Raw genomic sequence first — 22,089 nt, forward strand, 5'->3', positions numbered from 1 at the left:
TCAACGCGGTCAACCTGTGGTCAAAATTAAATTTCGATGGTTCAAAGTTGTGTACATGGTCTATTATGACGTATTTGTTATAAGAAGAGCATCTAGGAAAATGATAAGTTCTACCCTAGACCAATGTGTAACATAAAGTGTAATAGAACATTAGGGTTTCGTTTGGGGGAACATGCATTGCTAAACAAAATAAAGTGTTCAATTCAGTTAGCTCCGATTGTGTATCGAGGTCGTAGAGGCGCCAGCCTTTCTTGCCCGCCGGATACCCAACAAACACGCACCGAACATTGCGAGATGCGAACTTATCCCCGTGAGTATCCTTGTTGTGAGAGTAACAGAGGCACCCTACTGTCCGAAGATGATGATAAGCAGGAGATTTCCCATAAAGAACGTCGAAAGGAGAACGCCCAGACAGTAACTTTGTGGGAGTCCTATTGATGAGATGACCAGCAGTGAGAACACAATCACCCCAGAACTCAATAGGAAAACCTGCCTGAAACATCAAGGCTCGTGCAACGTTGAGAATATGCCTATGTTTCCTTTCGGCCCGACCATTTTGCTGAGGTGTATGAACACAAGATGTTTCGTGAATAATCCCATGAGTTCGAAAAACACCACCAAGACACATGAATTCTGAACCATTATCGGTGCGCACGGTCAAGACTTTCTTGTGAAACTGGCGCTCCACCATGGCAAGAAACGTAATAAGAAAATCAGATACTTGGCTTTTGTCCGACAACAGGTACAACCACACTCCTCTCGAAAAGTCATCAACAATCGTCAAAAAATAGCGAGCGCCACTAAAGACGGCGTACGGTACGGTCCCCACAAATCGCAATGTATCAATTGAAAAATCTCGGTAGTTTTATTAGAACTGGAATGAAAAGAATCTCGTGTTTGTTTGGAACGAAAACAAACATCACAATCAACAAAAGAAGACCCAAAAGGTCGATAAAACTCAATCCCAGAAATCTGCTCAATGACCGCTTTCGAAGGATGTCCCAAACGACGATGCCACACGTCAAACGAAACTGTGTTATGAGAACGAACAGCTAAAGCGTGTTCAAACCCTCGAAAGTAGTAGAGCCCGTCCCGTAGCTCACCCGCTCCAATCAGCATCTTCGAAACCCGGTCCTGAATGGAACAAAAACAATTAACGAATTGAACAGTGCAATCACAATCGGCAAGTAACTGTGACACCGAGATGAGATTGACCTGAAGGCCGTCAACAAAAAGAACATCCGACAGAACAAGTCGTGGAGAGAGCTGAACAGATCCGGACTGAACAGCAACTGAACAACGACCGTCAGGTAGAGTAATGCGGCACGGTGACACACAGACGGAGTCTTGCAACACGGAGAAACAACCTGTCATGTGACGAGAGGCACCGGTATCTAGGATCCAAGGAACAGAAGAAGACATACCCGAAGACGTAGTTGTCGCGCCAATTTTGCCGGCGTTAACTAGAGAAACAAGGGTCTTCCACTGCTCTGCATTCAGTCCAGGGAGGGGAGACGCATCAGAGGGTAATGCCACAGGCTCCGGTGACGCACCGAGAATACTCGGTGACGAAGAAACAGGGGTCTGAACGGAATTAACCCGAACAGAGCCTTTTCCTCGATTAGGAGCACCGCGACCTCCTCTGCCCGAACGACCACGAGGACGATCGCCCCACCATTCCGGATAACCCAGAATCTGAAAGCAGCTGTCAACTGCATGACCGGAACGACCACAGTTGGAGCAGACGACGGATTTGTCCTTTCCAGAAGGCAAATCACGAGGTTTCGGGGCAATGGAGACAGCAAACGCCGCGATATCAGAGGGAGGAATCGAGGAAACGACAGACGCTTTGGAGGCTTCGTCTTGAGTAACGACCATATATGCCTCTTCGACTGTCGGAAGAGGTTGCCGGGACAGCAAGTTCGAACGAACGACGCCAAATTTTTCATCGTCAAGACCCAAGAGAAATTCATACAAACGATCTTCTTGCCTCTGTTTCTCGAATTCCTCGGCAATGTTGCACACGCACAGACCGCAATGGCAAGTCTTCAAAGATCGGAGTGTAGCCAGATCGTCCCACAGCTTAGTGATTTTCCCGAAATAGGACTCCACAGTCATACCCTTTTGTCGGCAATTTGCTAGGTCGCTCCGAACACGAAGAAGACGCGGGGCACTTGTCATACCAAACCGGCGCTTAAGATAATCCCACAAATCCTTAGCAAATTCCCGATGAACTACATCCGAACGTAGCGTAGGTTCCAAGGTGTTTTTGATCCAGGAAACGATAAGAGAGTTGTTCGTTTCCCAGTCATCAAAATCGACGGAATCTGGGGCTGGAGTCGGAATCTTGCCGTCTACGAACCCAAATTTCTTGCGGGAACGCAGAGCATGTCGAATATTAATAGACCACTCCTCGTAGTTGGGACCACGTAAGAGCGGTCCCGGATTGTCGCTGGGACTAAGGTCATATGGAGAAATAGTTCTCCGTGGTACATCGGTAGAAAATATGGTCGGGTTCGTCGGCATTGTCGGATCAGTGGGTGTAGGTTGAGAAGAATCAGAAACGATAGTTTGAGAAGAAGACATCGAAGGAGAAGAAGAAGAGTGAAAAGAGGAAGATCAAGAGTCGTCGGGCTCTGATACCATGTCACGACGGCAATCGCAGCAAGAACAAAGAACAGGAAATCGGTACTGCGAATGCTTGTTGTGTTATTCATGGCCACCAAGGCTTATATGCACAAAGAGACGTAACTAAACCTAGCTGTACAAGGGATGAAATTCTATCAGATCCTATCAACAAGGTAACAACCCATATCTCGTATTATACATGATATACACGGAATATTCTCGCCCAATATTTAAAATCATTTAATTTCGTCAACCTTCTCAAATGCTCTACTAAGGGTTGAAATATTAATTTGTAGAAACTCTCCACATGGGAAAAAAAGAAAGAATAAATGTATTAAAAATCAAATTTAATACCGCAATAAAGCAAAGTCTCGTCATCTCTAATCCGACACCTGATCTCCGTCCAAATCCCAATCATTCAATTATCAGATTCCAAAAAGTTTGGTTTTTTTGTTCTTTTTTGCCCCCGCCAATCGACGACGTGTGTCTCTGATTCCAAAATATGATATTTACTGCTCAAGATTCTACCACATTTTTCAGAGGAATTAAGAGTCGTGGTTAAAAAAAAAAAATCGGTTAGTGAATGCGGGTCATTCCCGTTTGACGATAGAAACGTCGGGTTTGCAGGATAATGTCCGGAAACAACTGATCCAATTTGAGCTGCTGCTGACTACTGCGACGTTTGTAGTAGCCCTTTTCGGGGTTGTGGCCGGGGGTATCCGGCCTTGTTATATTTTCGGCATAAGTCTGGTTCTTCAAGTACAGAAGACTCGTGCCCCTATGAAGAAGATGATGATGACGCTGTAATCTTCTTTGCTTATTGTTCAGTCTCCTTCATAGATGAAATGTTATTTCTGAGAAAACAGAAGAATACACGGAATGAAGCTCCGACTTGTTGCAGTTCTTCCATAGTAACTGTAAGATTCCAAAGTTTATTAAAGAGTAAATTCAGGACGGAGGAAGAAAATGCATTGAGATCTTGTTATTTATTCGATATGTAGCCAAAACGAAAAAACAAAACGTGTCTTGACGATACTGCCTCCGACTATGAGTTCTACGGTCTTGAGAACAAAAAAACACTGCAGAATGGTTCTCGGCTTGTATGTGACTAGATTCCACGAAAAGGGTTTCGACCGTTGCACGAGAAAAGGCTGAAATTCTACTTGTCCGGAGACGACGAGCCAGAGGAAGAAAGCCGTGCTTTACGTGCCTTATCGGCCTTTTCCAAGTAGTCCTGGTGAGACTGATGCTTTGAGCCTGAAACAGACCATAAATTCCAGTCCTTGGCTCAAATAAACGTCAACAGAAATAATTCTTGCAACATAACAAAGTTAGATAATCAACACAGTTATAAGATGATGGGTTATGATCAAATAAAAATACAGTGGATTATAATCTCGTATTCAAGCAACTTGAACCATGAGGATGAGAACTGAAGGGGAAACCACAATCCAGAACACAGGGAAGTATCTCGCTGATCTTAAAACGCTCATGAGATGGAAAACATATAGAAACACGAACAAGAACATATGATAGGTAAAGTCATAACAGCTTCAGAAATCTGAGGTTCACCTTTCATCCAAGAATTTGGAGAATCACTGGTTCGAACTCAAAACATGTCAAAATCTTCCAATCATTAGAGCTTGCCGAAACTAATCTCTCAAAAGTGATCAACAGGCTAGGAAATTCTCATATATTCGATCAAATCCCGATTTTCCATTCCATCCATCAAATCGCCAACTTCTTTTTAATGGACCAATTTTAGCAGTCGTATCACCATCCATCACCTCCTCTCACCAAAATGCCCTTGTGATCGCTCGGAAATCACAGATAAGAACTCGACGTCACCTTTTCATGTCTTCCTAATCCTAAACCTCGAAACTAACTTATCTTTCTCTTTCATTTTCGCCTAGACCAAACAGGAAAACAACACCTGATCGAACCACCAACCAGAAAACTATACAATCCGAGGAAAATCCAGAAAACTCGAAAAACCCACCTCGATTCATCAGATACCAAGGGACTCCGAAGACGATGGTGATGATCCCGATCCCAGCCATGACGTGCTTCTTGTCTCCGCTGTATAGGGCATGCTCCATCTTTGCCCTAAATCCTCCCCCACCGTTATTAGCAGCTCCGCTGCTCTTCGCCTCGTTTCCCATCTCGATCTTCCTTCAATTCCACGGGATCAGGAATCAGATTTCCTTCCTAGGGTTTATCAGGAAATATCGATAAACTCCACGAAAAGAAAGACCGTTTGAGGTTTTAGAGACCTTTCTATCTGGGCCCTGTACAGGCCCGTTATAAACAGTACAAGCCCAAGAACCCAAACTTTTTAGATATTACATTTTGGCGTCACAACTATTTCGATTTTATGTTTTAGCTCCTTTTCATGTTCGAATTTGCATGCACTTCCCATTCCCCTCCTCGGGGGAATAGATAGCAGAATACTCGAACCGTATAAAGTTGAAATCTAACAATGCACCTTTCACTTAATTAATTATGTTTTAGACGTTATTTGTTTGTCGTGTGTATTTAAATTTCGGGAAGATCATATGTCACATCAAATTTAAGATGAGATTCTCACAACCTTGGCACCATTTTATCTACCATTATCCCTTTTTTTTTTTTACATGAACAACATTAGTTGAAAAATAGAGAAATAATAAATTAAAAAACAAAACATAAAATCTAAAATTAGCAATAGACAAAAACTAAATAAAACCAAACCCTAGCGTTAGGCTCAACATTCCTTCCTAATGAAGTCAACAACCATACAAACTTATCTAACCACCTCATTAATTACATTTTTCTATTTTGTTATCCAGTGTCTTTTAGTGTATTATAGCAACTTGATTATTATTTTTTTTTTTTTAATTTGAAGCGACTATGCAGCCAATTTAAGAGTATACAATTTTCTAAAGATTCTCTCTCGACAAAATACATACTTTTGACGCGGCAAACTATCCTAATCTACGAAGCATTAATCATTAAACAAGACAATAAATTTTAATTTATGGCATTTATTGGTGATAGGATTGGGCTTGTCGGGTTCGGACACGGATTTTGTCCCGGATCTATGGAACTTTGATTCAGCTAATAAATGCCCAAACCAAGACCCTTCTCGAATTTATCCCCGTCCTTCTCGGGTCGGGTAATTGCAACCCGACTCAAAAAAAATTTAAAATAAAAGATAATTAAAATAAAGAGCGGAAAACACGAACAATGACGTGTCAGGAAGTGATTGGTTGAAACCCTTCTGCTTGAGTACCCTCTCCGTCGATTCCTTTCGTTCTCGATCAGAAAAGCCCTCTCTTTCTTCCCACCATCGAAGTCAAAAGGATATTTCTCTTCACTGAGCCAAGATTTTCTCGCCTTTTCTGTCACTGTTTTTAACCATGGCTTTCTCATGACATGGAGTGCAACTTGGCGTACTAGATTTTTCATGAGAAGCGAGAATTTGGGCGATGAATTTTTGTTTCCTTGCTAATGCAGCTGCTTGTTTCGCTCAGTCTAGGGTTTTCGAATCTCGTAATCTCGGCAAATAGCTTCTGAGGTTGTTGGGTCTCGGTAATTTTGTTGTGATTCGGTGTCAGCGCTGTGATACGAAGGTGTGACAAGAGGCATTTTCGAGAAATCGGAGGCTTTGGGGCCAATGTCGGGTCCTCCTCGTGCCCGGTCGGGAAATGCCATCGATCGGGAGATCCGATCAGTCCTTGGTCCTGCCGGGAACAAGTTGCAGAGGAAACCGACGGCGAAGAAACCTGAGAAACTGGCGGCGGAGGAGACCGCCGAGTCAAAAGATGCCAAACCCGCGAAAATGACTTCTCTGGTGTCTCCGAAGACGACTCCGTCTCAATGCTCGCCGCTGAGCCCTTCGATTCTCCGGCGGAGCAATGTCTCGATGACTGCGTCGTACTCGTCGGACGCGTCGTCTTCGTGCGAGTCGTCGCCGATGAGTGCGGGATCTTTGTCGAGCGGGAAGAGGGCCGTGCGGCGAGGTGGGTCAATCTCCGCCGCTGCAATGGTCGCGTCGGCGGCGAAGAGGAAACAGGCGGAGGAGATAGAGGAGAAGGTTGCCGGTGGCGGTGATTGCTGCTTTGATGGTCAGAAAAGATGCGCCTGGATCACGCCTAAAACTGGTAACATTCCCTTCTTTCACATATTCTGGATGAATTGATTGGAAGAACCAAAGATGAAGAGGCTGAATTCCAGTTGAACTTGACATGACTAAGTAAGCTCGGGGAATAGATGAGGCTTTAATTTACATTATGCATAACTGGTATCTTGGTGAAGGTAAAGCATATTTTCATTTATTGCCGTGTTTGCTGATGCTGATACGATGTCACGTAGGTTATGCCAAATTGTTTTGGCATGCTCTGTTAAATTTAGAATTCAAGAACGTGGATATGGAACATTGTCGCCAATGTCCAGTTTTTGTAGCTTTGTTCATTGAGAAATGATCTGGGCAGTTACATATAGTAACATTAACATCTACTGTCAGCGATTCTCAATTCGCATTCCTTTTCTGAAAACGTAATCAGATTTCTATATTTGTGAGGAAAAAAAAAGGAATCTTCTGCCGTTTTGGCATTTTTTTCTCAAATTTTCAAAGGATGTATACTAGATGCACAAGAAATGCTTGGCCTTGTCGCGCTAGTAGCTGAGTAAATTGGTAATACTGGGATTTGCGGTGTGGCTACAGGATTTCTTTTTGGGTTAGCCAATCAGTATTTTAAATACTACTTAACGTCTTTGGTGCCTCTTTTGTTTACCATTGGTGCCATAGAATTGATCTTAGCTCTCTTTTGAATGGTTGCCGTAGAAAAAGGATAGATCAATTGTCGAAGATTTGTGACCCAAGTAGCCTTCCACTTTTGTTGTTGTTGTTGTTGTTGAGTATTGATAAGTGTCCCACATTGGAAAATGAGAGGGATTTGGGCCAATATATAAGTAAGGGTCAAACCTCCACTCTTAAGCTAGTTTTTGTGGTGGAGTTAGGACCTAAACCTTATTAATTGGTATTAGAGCCTAACTCTCTACTTTCCGGTGGGCCTTTGACGGACCGTTCTCCTGCGGACATGCGGTCGACTCGGTGGTTGTGGGACGGTCGGGAGAGGAACGGTCGGGAGAGGAACGATCAGGAGAGGAACGGTCGGGGATGGACCGAGAAGCCGCCAGTGATCGAGAAGCCGCCATCGACCGAGAAGCCGCCAGCGACCAGATTTGCCCCAGCGCCGTGGACGTCGCTGTCTAAAGGGAGCGGTATTGATAAGTGTCCCACATTGGAAAATGAGAGGGATTTGGGCCAATATATAAGTAAGGGTCAAACCTTCAGCTAGTTTTTGTGGTGGAGTTAGGACCTAAACCTTATATTCCTAACTTATCTTTTGGCTGATAGTCACGACATTTTATACTCAAGGCACCCATGGCTAGAAATTTATTTCCTCAAGTGCATAATGCCCAACTGATCCATGATGTATTTTTCTCTTGTGAAGACCCGTGTTATGTTGCTTTCCACGATGAAGAATGGGGAGTTCCTGTCCATGATGACAAGTATGTAGACTCAACCCATTTTTTGCTTACCCGAATATGATTTGAAATTCAAAAGATGCACTTTACACAGATGCAAGATATACTCGTTCATAGGAAGTCCTTCCTAAAATTGTGCAGGAAACTTTTTGAGTTGCTATGCCTATCTGGTGCTCTAGCCGAACTGTCATGGTCTGACATTCTTGCCAAAAGGCAATTATTCAGGTACCCAAACTAGCAGCTCTTGGTAGAATGCTTACATGTATATTTCAGTTTAAGTTTCAGAATCCAGATCATGGAAACCCTTCTGTTTAAAGTTTATTTGGCTGGATTCATAATCACAAACAGACTTTCTAGTCGCCCAGCCAGAATTATGATGAGGAACACAACAAAGAAACATAATAATATCAACATAGTAACATAATCGTATTGTACAGATATTTGTTTCTAAGAGCTTGCTTCTCAAATTGCTTTGTGTATTCAAAACAGGGAAGTTTTTCTGGACTTCGACCCTCTAGCTGTTTCTGAACTGAATGATAAAAAGATAACGGTGCCTGGAACCATTGCCAGTTCACTACTATCAGAGCTCAAATTACGATCAATCCTTGAGAATGCACGCCAAGTGCGCAAGGTAACAAAGAAGAATCTTACAATTCCAAGTCTTGAAGAACTTTCTTCTTGTAATAGTTTTCCTTGGCTTAAACCCATCATTTGTGATTTTTTTTAATCATCCAGATAACAGTTGAATACGGATCCTTTGGAAAGTATATATGGAACTTCGTCAACAACAAGACTATCCAGAGCCAATTCCGGTACCACCGTCAAGTTCCTGTCAAGACCTCGAAAGCAGAGTTCATAAGCAAAGATCTCATTCGCAGAGGATTTCGCAGTGTAAGTCCAACGGTCATCTACTCATTCATGCAAGCAGCTGGCCTCACAAATGACCATCTCACAAGCTGCTTCAGATTCCAAGACTGCATGGCCGAAGCTGACATGAGGTTGAAAGATGATGTGGGTAAAGGCAATCCCGGAAACTAAAATTGCCTGAGAGTATCTGGATTCGACGGCCTGTAAGTTTCAGAGAAGCATTTTCCTCCTAGAAGTTATGTTCTGGAAAATCTGTTTGCTGCTGTGAAGTATTTACCAGTTGTACAGATGTTTTCGGTTTTTGGTTCTAGTTTATGCACTTAGAGTGTAGTGATGAACCTCGAGGCCGGATGTATTCGGAGATCTTCTGTATTTGTATGAAACAGTTACATGCTACATTTCAATATCAGAAGGATGTTTCCTTCACTGAATCTACTGAATCATTACGACATGAATCTAAAACACTAACCGAAGGGAAACTACATATGATCTCAAGAACTATTTCTCCCTCAGATTCTGTTGATACAATCTCCCTGAAACAGCCGCGGCAAGAGCTGTCGTAAAGTTGGGATCTTTGGTCAGAGAAGAAGCCATCTGTTCCACCAAGAGCTTCCGAATTCCGGGAAGATCAATTCTTGAGTTTGTGGTCATGCCATTATTACCACCGAGCTTCTCGGGTTCTGTCTGGTCGATGGTTACGGCAGATTCAGGCCTGTTGGCTGCAGCCGGGGCTGAAGAGATCGACATACAGCGGCTCGAACCAGTGTTCGGCTCCATCTGCGAGGGCATTGGATGGTTATGTTCACCCTCGTAGGTTGCAACCAACACAGATTGGTCATCCACGCTTCTCTGCACCTGAAAAACCCCAAGAGGAAAACATGATCAGGTTTGAGGTTTAACGTTAAAAAGATTGGATTCCGAATTAAGATTTCCGAAAATGCGATGCAATGTACCTTCTTTTTCACTGGACAATTAGGAGCAAAGGCGCATTTGAAGTAAGCTCTTGGAGATGGGTTGTCCCTTGTGACCTTCTGCCCATATTTCCTCCATTGGTACCCATCTTTCACAACCTAGAAATTCCATCACAAACAAATCCGATTTAGAAATCAAATCAGCTTCTCGATCAAAACCAGAAAGAAAAAAAAACACATCAAAATTTTCAGGCTAAAGTTGCCAACTTTGATGGATTAACACGCCCAAACCAACGAGATCCCATGTAAAAAGAACACGAGGGGGTTGCTTACAAGGCTACGGTCAGAAACCTCGGTCTTGTAATAAACCCTAGAGACCTTCTCTTTGATAACAGTTTCTTCCCTCTGCTTCTTACACAACCCATCTGGTTCGGTCGAGCTGCTGTCAGAAACTCCGCCGGCATTATAAACAGCCGACGTAACGCCGTTGATATCGTCGATGAGATCTCTCGCCGGAGATTTGCGTTTCTTCGACGGACTCAGCTCTCTATCCACAGCGTTGTTCTTGTTGACGTAATCCATCAACTGGTTCTTCAACGCGTTGTAGTTCTCGCACATCAGAGTCAGCATTTCCGCGAGCTTCTTGTTCTCCGCACTCACGCGGTTCAGTTCCTCCATCAATGGACATGTCTGCAGACACATAACATTAATTATAAACTACACATGTTACATACACACACACACATATATATATAGACGTATGTATACAATTCTTGAACAAAGATTTGAAGGGAAATTACAAAAAAAAAAAAAAAAAGACAGGCATACCGCGGGTTCATCTTCAACCCGCATACGATTAACGCCGATGGTGAGATCCAAAGAAGTATTAACCCAAGATGAAGAGTACTCCATATGTATTAAACTCGATGCGTGTAATTGTATATATGCGTTTATATGTATTTGTTATGACTTCCCAAGCTAATGGAAGTGTTCACAGATCTCTCTTTGTAGATTCAGAGACTTATTTTCTGAGAGTTGTCTGTGTGAAGGGCAAAGAATTGGCGAATATATATATATATGTAGAGAGAGAGAGAGAGAGAGAGAGAGAGAGGGCTTTTAGGGATAACTAGAAGAAAACGGGAAACTCGGTGGAAAGAGGCAAAGGCAAAAAGACATGTGTTTCATTGTACATGTAAATAAAATAATGCATTTGTGTCTTGACCCCTCTGACTTCAATTGGGTCCACTTTACACATTTCTGTTCCCGTATTGAAAAATAATACAAGAAAAAGGCTCAGTGAATGAATTTAAATCGACAAGTTATTATAATTAAACATTTTATTCTAACAAATAAATACATTTTATTTATGTCTGGTTGTCTTTTATAAGCAACAATCTTCGAAAAAAAAAATCAATAAATTTAATAAACGTATAGGATTAAGATTAAGGATAATATAAGAGGGACATGTGGGGAACTAAGGATTATAATTATGAAAGATTATGGTAGTGGGTGTACTAGTATAATAGAGTGTGCGGCACGTGGTTTATTATTATTATTATTATATGGAGTTGCTTTTTCTGGTCAAAGTCAAAGCACACACGGTGTGTCAGAAGCTAGTGGACAATTGACATTTGGGGTTAGAGGAATTTTATAGAAATCTAATTCTCCTACTTACCCTTTTTTGTCTTTATATTTTATTTATCTATTTATTTAATTAATTAATGTTTGGTTGGTCTTGTGCAAGAGGAGTTCCAAATTGACCCGACGTCTCGTATCTTTTCTTCTTTCAGCTCCTCCTGTCGTGTCTTTCTTCTCGCTGAACAAAACATTTCTCCGACACAATATCAAACTCCAGAATTTTATTTAAGAAAGTGAAGTCATAATATATATATATATATATATATATATATATATAACAATCAGGGTTGAAGAATGGCTGAAGAATTGAAGATTTTGGTTTAGACAACCTATTTGGACTGGAAGGCAGAAATCGAATGAGAGAGTTTTTTTTTAGATGTGGGATGAAGATTAAGGGAAATGCTGTTTTCATTAGAAATGAAAGAATCATTGTAGTATCTAAATTCAAAGCGTTCTTAGAGGTTGAGTTTCTAAGTTTAAAAGGTAGAACCCAAGTTTGGGTGGTCTAGTGGTGAAAGAATATGCAATCCATGCTTTCATCCTGTATTCAAATCCAAGCGTGGGAGGGGCATTCACCTGGGTTTCCCTGATCCTCTGAAAGATGTAGTCAGACCAAAGACCCGGTGAACTTCCGGATTATAAAAAAAAAAAAGTTTAAAAGGCAGAGTTTTATTATTTATATTTGTATATCTTATTCTTTTTTTTAAAAAAAAAATTTATTGAATCCATGAGTGTTGTATATTTGAAAGTAAATTTTTTCCCGTTAGTTTTAAAGCTATATGAATTACGGATATTGCCAAGGAATAATTAAATATTTATAAATGATATAACATGAGACTATGAAATGTTTATGCAATAATTTAATTCGTCTCGAGTAAAGGGTTGTTCGACCGAACAACGTGTGTTGGAAAACTGCAATTTTTCGTTGGTCTCTCTTGGATTTTATACAATAAACACGTCTTAACATGTTTAGAGACAATTTGTATTCATTTTTTTTATAGAAATTGTGAATATTCTTATTTTTTTTTATTGATCTTTCCAAACTAATCGAAAATGATTTCTTTTCATTTTTATAAACACAAATTTTGTATTTGGTGATTATTATAAAAGCAAATTAATATCACTTATATCTTCTTTATATTTTAAAAACGTAATCTGATATTTTTTTGCTCCATTAAGACGTAATTATAACATTTTTCATAAAGCTGGATTTAACAATTCATACATTTGTTTCCTTGTTTATTATTGCTTCTGCAGAGTTGTCTATAAATCAATTCAATTTTCGATATTTTCATACGTGTTAATTGTTATGTTCCATTATTTAGTATAACTATCTGCTATTCTTCACAATGAAAACCCATAAAAATCTCGATTTTATAATTTTTTGTGAGAATTGGATCTATTTTTCAGAAATGAGCAGAGAAAAATAGCTTCAATAATTATATTTTAATTAGATTAAAAAAGTTTACTTTTTTAATATTGAATAAAGGTGTGTAAGGAAGAAATTTCCTACTGTATTTGTCCTAGAGTTGAAGGAGGTCAAAATCTCGTGGATTATCCATTTTAATCTTAGGTTTAAAGATTAATTAGCATATCCAAAAAGCTATCTACAAATTAATTTGACTAAGCAGTGACCAAGATGGACTTTTTCGTTCATTAATATATATATATATATATATATCCATATTTTACAACAATTTCCTATGGTAGATGACAAAGCCGACGACTCCATATTCTCTTGATTTGTTCCCACACGTTATCCTTCTTTTTCCAACCTTTTGAAAAATAAATATTCAGAACTATTTAACTAAATAATATTCTCCGAACAATTTCAATGTCGCAGCATCCATATGATCCATGCATGCATTCACGACCAAATCTAGCTTTAACTTCTGTCTATATCAGACAACGACTCAATGAGACCAAAGTAACGAAAGTTTAGATCTTGGATATGGAACAACTTGGTTGAAAACTACAATGCATACATTGACAAGTGAAATTATTTATATATAAAGTTTGGAACTGTATTTTATGTTATAATATGAGGATATTCATAACTAAATAACATATAAATATATGAAAGTTTCAAAATAAATACGTAAACTAAAAATAATATCAAATATTTTTAAATATCTATTTTTTTTATATATGATAAGATGTTTAATATACTATCTATCTCGTAATTTGTTTCAAGATCTAATATATCTCAACAATGATGTCAAATTATTTAGTGATATTTTGTACTAAATTGATTGATAATCACTATCTCATAAAACAAAACAATGAAAATTTAAATTTAAGATTTTAACCGTGGAACATGGACTACAACTTGATATGTGTTGGTTAATTAGTCCAATTATTGGTATGGAAATAATGTTTATTAATTCCCTATCGTATAAATATATATATATATATATATATGTATATATACCATTCTAGTTTATTAAGGTACAAGAAAGGTCGGAAGTCGTATGTGTATGTGGTGTGCTGGTTATGTTTTCACAATCCTCGAGAATTAGAGTCTACCAATGTACATGCACTATTACCAAAATTTAGATGGTTACGATTTTCATATAGAATTATACGTACGGATATTTTATAATTTAATTAGAAGAGCTCGTAGGACAGAATCAACTCGAACTTGGTTTTGCCTAATTAACCTAGCAATGAACTCTGGCTTAACCAACAAGGATTGTGCCTAATTCAGCAATTAAACCATAATTTCAATATATATATGTGTGTGTGTGTGTGTGGGAGAGAGAGAGAGAGAAAGAGAATTAATCAAATCATTTGTTGGATTGGTTTGTTATTTACCAAGTCAATGATATTGATACATTATAAATATTACAGAAAAAACAGTGGAGATTAATATTTTATATGATCGAATAGATATAAAAAATGTTTTTTTTTTGTAATAAAATTTTAATAATAGGAAAATACAAATTAAATATAAATATAGCAATATGTAAATTTAAGATAAAGATGAAAGACTATATAGATCGACAACGGCGGTAGAGGTATATTGCAATTTTGCAAAGCATCGCTTAGAGAAAGACAATATAGAATTAAATGATAGTCTCATAATTACAATAACATTTGTAACCTTTATATCGTCATCATCAAAGTCTGCATGTTTTGTGAATAACCGTTGAATATTCATTTGGGTGGCGTCATTGATGATGAAGTGACGTGCAGCCAAGTGGACGAATTCGGCACTGCAGGAAAATATTAATTAAATTAAAAAAAAGACTTGACCTCTTTGACCGTTGACCTCATGACTGAAAAATATTACACGAATGGGGTTGTTCTTCCATTATTGAATAATTTAGTTTGAATCTCACGATAAAAACGGTCCGTTTATGTAACATATTAATAACTTATTAAACTTTGATTCCGGCAAGCAAATCGAACGAACTTATAATTTCGTGCGGCATATATCTTGTTGCCAATTGATTGTAACCCATGTTTTGTTTTTAAAATAATTTGTCATATCACTATATATTTATATATGTATATCAACATTCTAATAGAACATGAAGTTTAATATATATATATATATATACATGTCTATATTAATTATATATTTATTTGGGTTAGTTCAGCATTATTGAATTTAGGTTAAAAAACAAGTAACGAGTTTAAATAGAAAGAATAATTTATTTTTAATAAAAAATTTAATATCAGAAAAAATTCAAATTTACTTAAACTCTAATATGATAAAAATTCTTCATAATATTTAATAGGTATTATTAACTAGAATTTTTTTTTCTTGGACGAACACATTAATTTCTGTAAGTTATCCAAAATTGTTTAGTTCAATCAGTAAAAACAAATGAACAAAATTCTTTTGGAGATGTATTCACATAGATTTTCTCGATTTTATATGAGATGTAATCGGATAATAAAAAAAAATGAATTTCTAGATTTTAAATTAGTTTTTTTTTTTTTGTAAGTTGTCATATGTTTCATTGACGTGTAGTTTTCGTTTGTTAAAGTCCAAGTTCAGTTAATTGTAGACCGTATCTGAAAACCAATGACTAATCCAAAATATCATGCTACGTTTTACTTTTTTTGAATTTGATTTCGAATTTTTTACTTTTCTCCCGTATGAACGAATTTTCCGTATCATCAAATCCAAGGTTTTCATTTGACTCCAAATGAAAAGTACGGATCCATATGTTTATTGAATCCTACCCGTGATAAGTTCGATTTCTCTGTAATACAAAAATAGTTTTTTTTAGTATTGAAATAAATGCAGTGTTTACAAAATATATATATATATATATCATATAATTGAATTGGATCTTTTATATATGATTTAGTTATTAGAATCTATATGGATGTAATTTATAATAGAGTTTCTACTATGTGAACATATGCAGTTGAACTCATAAAAATATTTAGATTTTCGAAAGAGAAAAAAAAAAACATGGTGATTCTTTTCACTCTTTCTAAATCTACAAGTGAATAGAAAATTGAATTTATATTAAATCTCTACATAATAATCGTCTTAATAATCGTCACCAAAGTTCTTTGAGCGGAAAACATTCTTATGTTATGTGTATCCATATTTTATCTCGTATTTCATTAGAACTTTTAGAAAATCAAATGAAGATAACACCGTACCGTACCATACATAGAAGCATATATATATATATATCAATCCAATGCATCAATTCTTCTAATTTAGTAAACATTTGGGGGTCCCACTGATTACACCGATTCCACTCGTAAATGAGAAGGTTAAAAAAATTTCAAAATATCGTTTTTGCAACTGAAATCGTAACTATAAGCAATCATTTATTTTTAAATGGCAACCACAAATATAACGGTACAGCCAATCGGGATCTTAATTAATAAAAAAAATACTTATAAGCATACTATTCGGATATTACAGCAGCGGACGTTGGAACAGTGAGGATTCGTGAATCCACGTTTTCTCCATCTTATATTATTATATTTGAATATTCCGATGGTGCGATGTGGCTTCACGATTTTTGTCGTTTTCTTTTCTTTTTAAATTTTTTTTAATTACGGATTCGGTCTCTTTTTATTTATTGATGGTACGGTCTACTCAAACGAATTCTTTGAATTCAATTAAAACGAATCATGCTGCTGACGAAATGCCTGTCTTTTAAGAGAACCAATATGCAAGACAGCTTACGTCACGTTTTGTCTGAATTCTCCATTTTTTTTTATTATCTACATTTTTCGTGAAATCTTATTATGAAAATATTTATTTTAAATTGAATAAAAAACCGTTTTAACGGAAAAATGATGTAGAATATATTGCTAAAAAATGCTAACCAACATTCAGTGCAGACATACTACATGTATTATGTATATATATATATATATATATACAGTGTATTTACAACAATGAAAAAACATACATATTACTTTTTTATCGCAAGTTCAAATCTAATAAAAATATTAATAATTGGAAGTTCGGTATAGGAATTGCGGAATTGTGGGAATTGTTCCATAAGACAACATGACTTTCTCCTAATCTCTGTATTGGATAGATGTAATAATAATAATAATAATAATAATAATATTAGTACTAATAATAATAATAATAATAATAATAAGATTCATGGCGTCAACTTGTGTACATTAATATATACATATATATGTGTATATATGCTTATATATATATTTTATACACATATATGCATATGCCACAATACATATATACATATATACGCATAAAGACAAAGGCACATACACATACTTACACACACACACACATATATATAATTATGTATATATACACACACATGACACATGTACGGACCCAACCCATACACATTACAATGGGATCCTTTGCCCCCATTGTTTATTTAAAAATCTTTAAATTTCTTTATAAATTTTATATTTTTTTGAATAAAAATGTAAAATGCCCTCTGTATTAAAACATTTAAATTATTTTGCCTCCTTCGAAAACTCATCATAGGTCCGCCACTGTATACACAGACATTTTTTACGCACACATATATGATATATATATATATATCATATATGTGTATACTGGTCTATTTTGTACATGTAGTGTATAAATATGTGAATATGTGTGTATATTTTTTACTTTTTTAAATGTTGACGTGTCTATTTGTGTCATTAAAAACATATTGACATGATATCATTTGTATCCATCCTGATCAAAATTGTGATGAGTTATGTTAACTCTCGTCGTATTCCGTTAAATACCTAATTAAAAAAATTATAAATTTATTTAGAAGTGTAAGAATATATACATATTCACGAGACATATTTATACAAAATGAATGTTTTATATAAAAGTCTGGCTACGCAAAATAAAAGCGGAAAATTGTAAGAAAAATAGTTAACAATATATATATATATATACGTGATGGTGATGGAACGACCCACGAACCACGATGCGCCTAGCATTATATTTGGGCCCAATATTTTCTATGAGCCCAAAATAGGCCCAAACACTTGCCAACCCCAAACGCAAATTCATATACACTTCCCGGCCCAAAAAACAGTAGTTTTTATTTTTGCAATTTTGTTTTGGAGTACAAATAAATTAACCGAGGTTTTTTTAAAAACGTGATTTTTTTAATCTCTTAATATTGAAAGACCAACAATTTCATATACCAAAAACTAAACACTCGTATACCAACAATTTGATCGGAGTTTTGAAAATAATTATATATCTGAATTGCTTTAAATGGAAAGACTTGAACACCCAAAATATAAATATCTGGTTCCACATAAATCTCAGGGAAGTCCACTAAAGCATCAAAACCAATAAAAACAGGAGAAAGGAAAGGAGGGGCAAGACAAGAAAAGGCATTCTCTACTCCGCCACTATCTAGTGAGACTCGAGGTGCTTCCTCACGACGTTGAGAGCAGTTGTCTCCTCGCCGTAGTCCTGTAAGAAGAGAGTGGCGGCCATGGCAAAAAACTCAGAAAATCCAAACAAAAGAAAGAATCAAGGAGGAGTTCATAAGAGCGAGGGATCACACCTTCACCACGATGCATGAGCATCCAACAACTTTCCTGGCTTTGCCCTCGGAATCAATCTTGCAAAGCTGCAGAAACAGATTAGAAAACCCATTAATCATGTTGAGTTTCATGTTTTGGTTACACACAGATAAAAGGGAATGGGAGTGACGAGGGCAAGAACACGACCGAACAGAAAATCTCTACATAAAAAGGAAAAGAAAGGACATACACCGGCCCATTCGCCAAGGGTCTTGGCATCAGGAACGGTAAGCAAGTTAATGTTGTGGTCAGCACAAAGGGCTTTGACGAGCTTGACATAGTCAGGCTGGTCACAGCTCTCGGCTAGGACACAGAGCTGAGCAACACGCTTCTCTATGAGCTTAGCGCATTCATGAAGACCGCGGGTCAGACCACCGTGGGCACGAGCCTTCCTAAGGGTCAGCTCCAATGCAGTCATCAGGTCCATGTCCTCCGGAATAGCTGCTGCCTCGGCAGCTGGGGGAACAGCGGGAGCAGCTTCATCGCTGCACAAGCAAATTACACAACTCAGACCAACACAAAATAAATAAACATTCAACAATATACATCCATACCATCATATTATAGTCTATTGTTGGTATATGAGCATTCTGGAGTTATACAGTACCAATAAGAACGTAGTATGACCGCCGCAGTAGTCGTACGAAAACAACAAAGTGAAAGAACAGAATTGGCATTCCCCGAATAAATTAAGAGATTAAACATCAAAGAAGAATTAAGGGTGGGACCATATGCAAAATTTCTGAAGATGAATCCTACATTTTTTATCCAAAGGTTGAATTACCTAATTCTTGAAAGGTCAAACAATGAATCAAACATATCAATTCAGTGAACAACATGACAAAGCAAGAAAACTCTACGCGCACAGATAGAACAGCAAAAACGTGTTACGCAATCGAAGAAAGAAACCCTAAAAATCAGATCATCATCGACGGCGGAATAAGCAGACTAACAAGCGTAGCAATGCCACAGAGAGGTATGAGGCGAAAGGCACTTACCCAGACATATTTTCTCTTTGAAAAGCCGCTGAAGACCAACCAGAAAACGAACACTTTTCTCTCTGCCAAAAAAGAAAAATCAGACACACGAAGATGAGATGCTTCCAGATCAAAATCACCCAGACAACAAAGTTAAACAATCAATAAAAGAAACACACAGATCGAAATCGAACGAAAGCCACGATATTGCGAAAAGACAATGAGAAACCGAGAAGAAAGTAGCATGAGAAGGCAGACCTCGGAGGCTTCGGGGGCTGCAGGTAAGAAGAAAGAAGGGCTCAGAGACGAAGCTACTAACAATATATGGGGGGGGGGGAGCTAAAACCCTAGCACAATGTCTGTTTGGGCCTGAACTCGTGGGTTATTGCAGCCCAACTCTGATCTTGCTTAGGTATGTTTGGGCCTGAATTCTTGGATTATTGCAACCCAACTATGAATTTATAATGATCTGGCTAGGGTTTAGGGTTAGGATTAGTCCATGGATTGGTTACCTGAGTCTATTTGGGACCCTGCACACCCTAAATGGGCTCACAGTGTATTTATTTTAATAACACAGGCCCATTAAGTTGAGCATTTGAAACGTCGTCGTTTTACTGTCCTAGATTTCCCATCCAGAGTAAATTTTATGGTCTAATCATCACAATCACAAAAGGCTAAGCTAATGAAAGAGCTAATATGCGACGTAAAACCCTTTTGAGACATAACTGATAAAGTAATATACAGAGCCAATGGCAATTTCTATTCAGAATACAAATTGCAAGGCACGAACAAAAAGAAACAAATATATAAACAGAGAGATTATATATTTGGTCTCCCATTCCTTCTCTAAAGAAAGATCCATTCTCTTTAATCTTTTGTAATTTGATTTCAGCGAGCGACCTGTCCATTCTCAACCCCTAACCCATACAAAACCCCAGAATACTTCTCCATTGAGCCACTGAAGAAATTCTCCTTCAGCTTCCAGAAAGTACACGATGTGAGCAAACTGTCCGAACCCGCTTGATGACAGATTCCGACACGTTCAACCTCAAGAAGCTCGGCCAGCTTGTTCAGACCGCCGTGAAGGCTGTTGCAGAACTTCATCAGGTGTTTGATGTCGTAAACCATCGGGAAATATATCTTGATCAGCTCAAAGAACCCTGATGCTTTCTCTGGCAGATTCTGGCATGTCAGGAGCTTCAGCAAGTACCCGAAATCGTATCCGCTGTGGAATGTCACCCAGTGAACGTTCTCGTTGAGCACGATTCCCGATGACATCAGGAGCTCTGCGTATCTCCTGGAGTCTATACCATTGTCCTTGTTCTTGGCGAAATCGATGCCCGATTGATGGAGAAGCTCGATGGAATCGCGGGCGAAGATGTCAGAGGTTAGATCGAATTCCCGGAAATTGAACTGCCAGATGCAGTACTTGTCGGTTCCACACGTGGGGAGGTTGCCTTTCTCGTCGGAGAAGGTAAGTCCGAGCTGAATCAGCTTCAACATGTCCACGTTCGTCTTCAAGGTCTTGTAGTTGTAATCATTGCTCGTCTTGAAGGTCCCGACAGGTTTGCAAACTATTCCCGGGAACTCGGTGTCCATAGCGACGTACGGGAAATCTTCTACGATTTTCCGGATCAGAGCAAACTCCTCCTCCAGGTTATCGTTCCAGACCTCGCGAATCTGGATCGAGTCGTCCTTCAGAAACAGCGACATATCTCCTGTCGACGGTCGAAAAGGTTCGGCAACGAAATTCAGAAGAATCTGGATGGCGATGGAGACGGAAGAAATCGAAACCCTAGAACGGATCTAACACAAGATCCAATCCCACTTATGCATATCTGCGATGAATACAACACCAATAAGTAATACCGAATTCACCAAAACAGAATTAAGTCGCCCAGGAATCACTAAATTCAGTCTCGATTCGATGGAACCTATCATAAACAGATCAGATCCCGCGTATTCACGCACTCAGGCACACACAAATGTGAAGAATCAACAAGACATCAGGAATCACATACATATAAATACAGAGAGAGAGAGAAAGATATATAGAGAAACAGAGACAGAGAGAGAGAGAGAGAGAGAGAGAGAGAGAGAGAGAGAGAGGAAGGCGTTCATGGCGGTCGTGCAAACCTGGGAAGCAGATTAAAGGAGATGGAAAATTCTGGAGAATGAGGCGACTCTCGTGGCTAGGGTTTTCCGAGGGTGTGGTGGTTTATTCAAGGGAAGAAGAGTTTTCTCGAAAAACGGTTCACAATTCACATTTCTTTCGCCCATTTTTTTGAACAAAATGTTTTTGAATATTTCTTGGTTGAATCTGTTTTGTTTTCCTCTTTCCGCCCTCTTCTCTGTAATTATTATTTTAGGGTGTAATTTAAATATCAAAGTTACAACCAAAATTTATAAATATGAATATACTACCAAATAAAATTAATTACACGGACATACCAAATCCTCTTTACAAGCCATACAATTTAATTTAAATTGATACATGGACAAAAGCCGCTGAAGACCAACCA

The 22,089-nt window shown here is 38.1% G+C and overlaps 5 protein-coding genes across 7 annotated transcripts; 1 reads left to right on the plus strand and 4 right to left on the minus strand.

Moving 5' to 3' along the window:
- Positions 1-3,539: 3,539 nt before the first annotated feature.
- Positions 3,540-4,860, minus strand: LOC104808176. The gene is made up of 2 exons (XM_010533777.2): positions 4,628-4,860; positions 3,540-3,885 (listed from the first exon to the last, which is right to left on the minus strand). The coding sequence occupies exons 1-2, from the start codon at positions 4,788-4,790 to the stop codon at positions 3,788-3,790; spliced, it is 261 nt and encodes an 86-aa protein (XP_010532079.1). The 5' UTR covers positions 4,791-4,860; the 3' UTR covers positions 3,540-3,787.
- A 1,055-nt stretch (positions 4,861-5,915) lies between these two features.
- Positions 5,916-9,453, plus strand: LOC104808178 (probable GMP synthase [glutamine-hydrolyzing]). 2 transcript variants are annotated; one of them, XM_010533780.1, is made up of 6 exons: positions 5,916-6,770; positions 7,708-7,947; positions 8,127-8,184; positions 8,302-8,385; positions 8,650-8,791; positions 8,896-9,453. In XM_010533780.1, the coding sequence occupies exons 1-6, from the start codon at positions 6,284-6,286 to the stop codon at positions 9,196-9,198; spliced, it is 1,314 nt and encodes a 437-aa protein (XP_010532082.1). In that variant the 5' UTR covers positions 5,916-6,283; the 3' UTR covers positions 9,199-9,453. The 2 variants fall into 2 exon arrangements, with proteins under 2 accessions (XP_010532082.1, XP_010532083.1); XM_010533781.1 differs by lacking the exon at positions 7,708-7,947 and having other exon boundaries at positions 5,919-6,770.
- LOC104808177 (probable WRKY transcription factor 40) lies at positions 9,381-10,968 on the minus strand. The gene is made up of 4 exons (XM_010533779.1): positions 10,767-10,968; positions 10,272-10,628; positions 9,981-10,097; positions 9,381-9,882 (listed from the first exon to the last, which is right to left on the minus strand). The coding sequence occupies exons 1-4, from the start codon at positions 10,848-10,850 to the stop codon at positions 9,526-9,528; spliced, it is 915 nt and encodes a 304-aa protein (XP_010532081.1). The 5' UTR covers positions 10,851-10,968; the 3' UTR covers positions 9,381-9,525.
- A 7,268-nt stretch (positions 10,969-18,236) lies between these two features.
- LOC104808179 (40S ribosomal protein S12-1-like) lies at positions 18,237-19,890 on the minus strand. 2 transcript variants are annotated; one of them, XM_010533782.1, is made up of 5 exons: positions 19,826-19,890; positions 19,589-19,650; positions 18,781-19,075; positions 18,572-18,637; positions 18,237-18,477 (listed from the first exon to the last, which is right to left on the minus strand). In XM_010533782.1, exons 2-5 carry the CDS (start codon positions 19,594-19,596, stop codon positions 18,418-18,420), a joined length of 429 nt encoding a protein of 142 aa, XP_010532084.1. In that variant the 5' UTR covers positions 19,597-19,650; positions 19,826-19,890; the 3' UTR covers positions 18,237-18,417. The 2 variants fall into 2 exon arrangements, with proteins under 2 accessions (XP_010532084.1, XP_019057490.1); XM_019201945.1 differs by having other exon boundaries at positions 19,747-19,828.
- A 374-nt stretch (positions 19,891-20,264) lies between these two features.
- LOC104808180 (probable CCR4-associated factor 1 homolog 7) lies at positions 20,265-21,884 on the minus strand. The gene is made up of 2 exons (XM_010533783.1): positions 21,704-21,884; positions 20,265-21,405 (listed from the first exon to the last, which is right to left on the minus strand). The coding sequence occupies exon 2, from the start codon at positions 21,278-21,280 to the stop codon at positions 20,456-20,458; it is 825 nt and encodes a 274-aa protein (XP_010532085.1). The 5' UTR covers positions 21,281-21,405; positions 21,704-21,884; the 3' UTR covers positions 20,265-20,455.
- Between the last annotated feature and the right edge of the window lie 205 nt (positions 21,885-22,089).

This window comes from Tarenaya hassleriana, unplaced genomic scaffold (assembly GCF_000463585.1).
Source record: "Tarenaya hassleriana unplaced genomic scaffold, ASM46358v1 Cleome14, whole genome shotgun sequence".
NCBI lineage: Eukaryota > Viridiplantae > Streptophyta > Magnoliopsida > Brassicales > Cleomaceae > Tarenaya > Tarenaya hassleriana.

Excerpts from the sequence above, each read along its gene's own strand:
- LOC104808176 (XM_010533777.2), bottom strand. The coding sequence starts at position 4,790 with ATGGGAAACGAGGCGAAGAGCAGCGGAGCTGCTAATAACGGTGGGGGA. Across the intron at positions 3,886-4,627 it reads TTGGTATCTGATGAATCGAG|GCTCAAAGCATCAGTCTCAC; the intron begins GTGGGTTTTTCG and ends GGTCTGTTTCAG.
- LOC104808178 (XM_010533780.1), top strand. The coding sequence starts at position 6,284 with ATGTCGGGTCCTCCTCGTGCCCGGTCGGGAAATGCCATCGATCGGGAG. Across the intron at positions 6,771-7,707 it reads CTGGATCACGCCTAAAACTG|ACATGCGGTCGACTCGGTGG; the intron begins GTAACATTCCCT and ends GTTCTCCTGCGG. Across the intron at positions 8,386-8,649 it reads GCCAAAAGGCAATTATTCAG|GGAAGTTTTTCTGGACTTCG; the intron begins GTACCCAAACTA and ends TATTCAAAACAG.
- LOC104808177 (XM_010533779.1), bottom strand. The coding sequence starts at position 10,850 with ATGGAGTACTCTTCATCTTGGGTTAATACTTCTTTGGATCTCACCATC. Across the intron at positions 10,629-10,766 it reads GGGTTGAAGATGAACCCGCG|ACATGTCCATTGATGGAGGA; the intron begins GTATGCCTGTCT and ends ATGTGTCTGCAG. Across the intron at positions 10,098-10,271 it reads AGGTTTCTGACCGTAGCCTT|GTTGTGAAAGATGGGTACCA; the intron begins GTAAGCAACCCC and ends TGGAATTTCTAG.
- LOC104808179 (XM_010533782.1), bottom strand. Across the intron at positions 18,638-18,780 it reads CCCTTGGCGAATGGGCCGGT|CTTTGCAAGATTGATTCCGA; the intron begins GTATGTCCTTTC and ends CTGTTTCTGCAG. Across the intron at positions 18,478-18,571 it reads GCTCATGCATCGTGGTGAAG|GACTACGGCGAGGAGACAAC; the intron begins GTGTGATCCCTC and ends CTCTTCTTACAG.
- LOC104808180 (XM_010533783.1), bottom strand. The coding sequence starts at position 21,280 with ATGTCGCTGTTTCTGAAGGACGACTCGATCCAGATTCGCGAGGTCTGG.